The 6,000-nt window shown below is 34.7% G+C and overlaps 1 protein-coding gene across 1 annotated transcript in view; it reads left to right on the plus strand.

Moving 5' to 3' along the window:
- Positions 1-5,057, plus strand: part of LOC126203914 (carboxypeptidase D-like) — a 266,351-nt gene extending 261,294 nt beyond the window's left edge. The window contains exons 26-27 of the mRNA XM_049938305.1: positions 1,916-2,095; positions 2,926-5,057. Coding sequence (XP_049794262.1) covers positions 1,916-2,095; positions 2,926-3,056 — 311 coding nt within the window. The 3' untranslated portion in view covers positions 3,057-5,057. The remainder of the gene's footprint in view (positions 1-1,915; positions 2,096-2,925) is intronic.
- Positions 5,058-6,000: the final 943 nt, after the last annotated feature.

Here is a 6,000-nt window from a genome sequence, read left to right on the forward strand (position 1 = left end):
GATTCAAACAGGAAGTCTTGTGTGGGTGGACTGGGCAGATCTTGCACCTGGTTCTTCCACAGTGATATGATCCCTGTGGCAAGGAGGTGGGACTGGAAGTGGCATAGTGATGGACTAGGATGTTGTGGAGGTTGGGTGGGTGACAGAACATTTTTTATTGGTTGACTTCACACCAAATGATCCTATTCAGTTTTCCACTTATTTCACTTTCTTGATTTTCTAAAGCTAGCCATGATGGCTACTACGAAATTAAACAGGGGCGGGGGGGGGGGGGGGGGGGGGGGAAGACCATGAAATGACAAACAACAACAACAAGAAGTTGAAAGTGTCACGAGTCAAACCTGCCAGAATTCTGTTAGATGGTGATGTGTGCATGGAATGCAAACCTTTCTGAGGTAGGGGGCAATTTTGTATATGGTATTAAAGATTGCTGCTGATCCCATCCAAATGGAATTCTCCAAGTACGATGCACATCAAAGGTTAATGTTGAAGCTGTCTTCAACTTGAAGGTGGTTTGACATCACAGAGCTGATCCTGTTGGAGATGGTATCTCATTGCTTTCCTCTTAAAGTTTGAACAGACCATCCCAGCCAGTTATAGTTTAATGTGGACTCTGAACCATTTTTCACATTAAAAATTTCGCTAGAAGTGAAAGAAGTAACGCACACCAAAGGTTGTAGCTGTTATTGGAACTGACATCAAGAGCATTTCTTCCATTTCTGAAACTGAGTGAGGTGATTCAGTGATACCACATTGGACTCTTATTCAGGTTCCCTTGGGTTCCCTAAATGGATTAAAGTGAATGTAGTGATGTTAATGAAAAGCACACTGCCATTTAACCTTGATTGTCTTCCTTATGGGAACTTCAGTTTCATCTCGAACAACCTTTTTGTCAATAGGATACTAAACTCTAGTTTGCCTTCCTACCATACCTGAATGCACTGAACCAACAGAAGACTATTATCTTGCAAAGAGATGCGTATTTCTAAATGAAGCCACTCAAGGCAGTAACCAGTCTACAGAATGCTTCAGTATAAAACTGTGGGTAAAAGAAACTGAATACTTCACATTATATTATTCCATCACTCTGTTAATCCTTCAAATGTTCACAAGTTGAGAAAGATGAAAGTTGTGGTAGCAGCCATTAAATTTATTTGTTGATAATGCTTAAATGGTACCAAACCCAAGTTATTATCCTTATTGGCAACTGTGATTGTGTATTGAAGTAGACAGTGAAATTTCGATTTAGAGCCTCCCACCACAGTGGGATAAAAGCAAATACCTCTGATCAACATTATGAAATGGAGATGTTATTTCAAATTGTACCAGCTTCATGGAGTACTGTTTTAGGACAGTGATCAAACCATATTTATCGGCAAGTTCAACCACTGACGTCACCCACAGTCACATAAGGTACCAGTTGCTTGCATTTATAATTATTCCATCCTAATGTTCAAACAATGGAAAATTCAGGATGAAATGTAACAATATTATGAAAAGGAAAGTTGCTACTCACCATAAAGCGGAGATGCTGAGTCGCAGATAAGCAGTGTGGTTTCAGTTGTCTGAGACTGCAGTCTTGTGTGTGAGTTGTGTTTGCATGCATTTTTGTGTGTGTGTGTATGTGTGCGTGTGTGTTGTCTATTGTTGAGGAAAGCCTTCATGGCCAAAAGCTTTATTTGTGACAGTCTTTTTGTTGTACCTAATCTGCGACTCACCATCCTAATGTTCCAAATTTGTTTATGTCTAGCAGTATTATGGTGACTTCTGTTAGATGCAAGCTGATCCATTCTTAACATCACAATAGTGTTACTTTGTTGACCAACCTTTAGTTTCATAAATAGTCTTATATTACATACTAATTAGTAATTTTGGACTTGGCTAATTTACTTTTTTTCTCTCTCTTTCTATTTAGGAGCTGTATGCCTCCTCATTGTCATATTGGCAACTTGTTGTTACGCTACCTGGCAGCGTAGAAGGCGAACACAGTATGATAAGTACAGCTTCCTGCAGCTTGCATCAGAGAGAGTTTCAATGTTTGATGATGACGATGATGATGAGAAAGAAAATGAAATTTTTCGTGCTCCTTTCATAGGTAATACAAAAGGCTAATAATTAATGTTGTCTTAACTGATATTTATTAATGTGGCCACATAAATTTTATAAAATTTTAAGATACACAACATGACTCTTCATCTGCTTTCATAGAATCCTCAGAATTGTAACAAATTTAATTGGTAATGTGTCACAATTAAGGAATCAGTTTTACATTGGTTGATAAAATGTGGCACTAAATTTTACGTCTTTACATTGTGATCACTGTAAGGAGTCAGCTAGGATTTGTTAACAAAGTACTTTATAATTTTTCAGAGTGTGCCATTAACTGTCTAATAATTTCTGCATTACTGTGTCTAAAATTTTGCAATATTTTTGAAACTGCCCTAGTTGAAAGTCACTATAATGGGATACTTAACCAGTCACTGATTTTAAGAGGGCTGTTCACATAGCTCATGATAAATAAAACTGTAAAATGTCACTAGTTCATATCTAACTTATCTAGCTCATTTGTTAACTTAAGTCACAACATTACTGGATAAACTGTAATAGTATGGAGTTTATAGTCAGTTTCATACACCAAGTGGTGTAGTGCCTACGTTCCAATTGATCACAGTTGACAAACTGTGCAAAAGTTTTACTCTATGGCAAAATAATGGAAGCTGGCAAAAAATATACATACTGTTTATTTTATATGACATATATCTTATTATGAAGAAAGAAAAAATTGACTACTCAAGTTTGATCATATGTGCAGACAGTAGAAGTGTGTTTCTTTCTGTAGGGAACGTGAAGATGATTGACCCACTCCCTCATTTAGTGTATTACACCAAAAAGAGTTATCTACTTATATAGTTTGTTATCTTTCAGATTCCAGAAGTGATGCCAAGATAGATGATGATGGTATACGACCCTACTATGACAAACTGATCAACCGAGAAGACAGTGAGACAGATTCTGAAGAAGATGAAGATATTGTTCTTGTTCGACCACAACAGTAGTGACTAATATTATGATATATCCAGTCTTTCACTATTTTGTAACTGTTCCATTAGGCTGTGTTTACTCCAGGACATCCTTGAGGAGATGATGAACAATTAAGTTCCCCCACTCCCTTCCTGATATGATTAGTAAAATAGTTAATTCTTGTCCCTATAAAATATTTGTTAGTGGACTTGAAAACTGTAACACAATAGGATGTCATGTACTATGTTATGTTGTCCTTTACAGATTATTGTGTAGTGACACTTGTCATTTTTCCAAAGTTGACAAAATTATGATTATTTTGCTAATTAGTTTCATAAGATGATTGGATCATCACTGTTAAATGATTTCAAGTGGCATTGCAGTAGTCATTCCTAAAATATTGACATATTACAGTATCAGTTACAATGTATGTTAAGCCTATGTACTGTCATTTGTAGATTCATTAGTAGTTCCATTCCATGCTCACTACACTTATAATTTTTAAAGAAGTTATTTTGTCTAATTTTATCCATACCCTTGCTTGACAGTTACTCCAAAGTAAGGGGGGAAGTAAAAAGACTACATAAAAGGTGTTTTCTTGTAAGGAAATCACAGTGTAATTAGTGGTAATGTAATAAGTTAACGTTAGTATGTTGGTTAAAGCTTCAGAGGATCTGTGTAAAGCATTTTTATGTATTTTATTTATCTGTAAATAAACAGTCCCACCACCACCACCACCACCACCACCACCACCACCAGCCCCATTGCCCCCAACTCAATCACCACCACCTCAAACACTTTAGTTTCTTGATTTACTCCTTTTTATATATTTTATATGTGCTAATATTTCATTCATAACTCAGAAAAGTCCCAATCTTTGTATGAATCATTGTAGCTTTCCCTTGAGATATTTTTATGAAATAGTATGCTGACTTATTTTTCCCAGCTGTCTCCGAATACTTGCTTCTGTATTATTAAACAGATAAACATACAACTAACCACATAAAATACTGTTATATCAGCAAACTAACACTATTGCTGACAATAATAGTTTGTGTGTGACTGGAGATCAAACAGTATTTTGTGTACAGTGTAGTAAAACAGAGACAACCAACTTTGCCTTTGTTGTGAGCAGAACTATTCCAAAACACATTCCAAGAATTAGTCCTTAAATTGATGGACATTATATTTGATGGCAGCTGCTATTAGGAATTGCTATTGGCAAGACTATATGGAGGGTAATGGCTACCTTTGAGCATAATACACCAATTGTAATATTAAGTTTGAAACCTGTAAGCACATAGAAATGTTTGAATTCTAATGAAAAAGCCAGTTTTGAACTTTTGAATTTACTTATCAACAAATCAGTTGATTAAAAGTACAAGAAACTGTAAAGAAGTTTTTAATTTTAAGATTTGCAGTTCCTCAACATGTGGGAGAAGAACCAAAAAGCTGTTAATGAAAATATTTTATAATATACACTGTGTAAAAAACACTTGTAAAGTTTTTATGTTGTTTTGTAATCAGCTGTTACTCCAAAATGGAAATATTTTTATAGTCGTATGTATTCCGTGTTTTGCTATTGACTTCTTACACACAAATGAAACTGCAGTGACGCAATTCTGTAAGAGATAACAATGAAGTAGCCTATTCATGTAAATAATATATTTTCTGTTGTATGATGTTTAATATCCATGTGAGATAATTTTTTGCTGACTAAAAAAATGACATTTTTGAATGTTTGACGTTTTACCATACATGGTAAATGCAGAAGATTTTAACCAAGAAGTCTTTTAAATTTAAGCACTTTGAGGGACCATTAAATAGCAATAATTATTGTGAGTACTATATTTTTAGATGTATTTTGATGTGAATATTGTCATTACTTTTGGGACCATTTTGCACACTGTAAACAAATTGGAGAGCTGTTTATAGTATCAAAAGGCCACCAACTTAGATAGCAGTCATTGGATACTATGTATGTAATACTGCAATTGTTTGTATCAAGAATTCAATAAAATTAATTTTGTGATAAATTTCTCCAAAATATGTCAGTACTTTTTGACAGGTTAATAATGACCAACAACAAATACCTCATTTCCTGTTTGTCAGAAATCCTAGTTGTTTAATTTAACAAATTCCAGTTGCAACCTGGCTGAAATTTAATGACAGAAAATTGTTAGACCCATTGCATGGTGCAATAAAATCAGAATTGATAACTGAAAGAATTAATGGTGCAAGGTATGTAACATATCCACAACATATTTTCTATTCATTTTTGAAATAAAAGCTGTTTACTACACTGAAAGAATTATTTTGAAATTAGGCTGATTTCAATATATTCTTTGCACTCTTTGTAAAATTTTCAGTCTGTTCATTAATCCTCCTTATGTGGCCAAATTGTTTTGCACCAATTCTGATATGACCACAAGTTTCTTCTGTCAGCACCACCTCAGTAGAACTTTCATCTTTGAACTTATAGAATGTCATCATCATCATCATTATTATTTGGAGCAAATTCTTTTGCTCTCAACTTTACCTTTTCTTCCCCTTGTTATTCATATTTTGAGAGAAAATGGGCAGGGGATGTTTCATAGGTGCTCACCAATGCTAAATGTTATTTTTATTGAGCTTTTCACATTTCTTAGTAAATTATTCTGTTCTTGAGGTTCTTTGCTGTTACATTTATTTTTTATTCAGACTATTAATGTTTATTGTTGGTATCAACAGTGACTCAGCTCAGCACAAGCCCTGAGCATGGCCACTTGAAATAGTGGCCAAAAAGTTGGACAACTTTATATATTGACAATGCAGTCAGCAGCTCAGAAGAATTTTATTGACTGTATGAAGGATGTTTAAGGGATTCCCTGTGAAATTTCTGCAGCATACTCTAAACAACCTTGACAAAATATGGGCGGGAATTATACTGCAACAGAATTATCCCATTTCTTCTATACAGCAGAAGTTTCACTGGGAAGC

Source organism: Schistocerca nitens, chromosome 9 (assembly GCF_023898315.1).
Source record: "Schistocerca nitens isolate TAMUIC-IGC-003100 chromosome 9, iqSchNite1.1, whole genome shotgun sequence".
NCBI classification, from domain to species: domain Eukaryota; kingdom Metazoa; phylum Arthropoda; class Insecta; order Orthoptera; family Acrididae; genus Schistocerca; species Schistocerca nitens.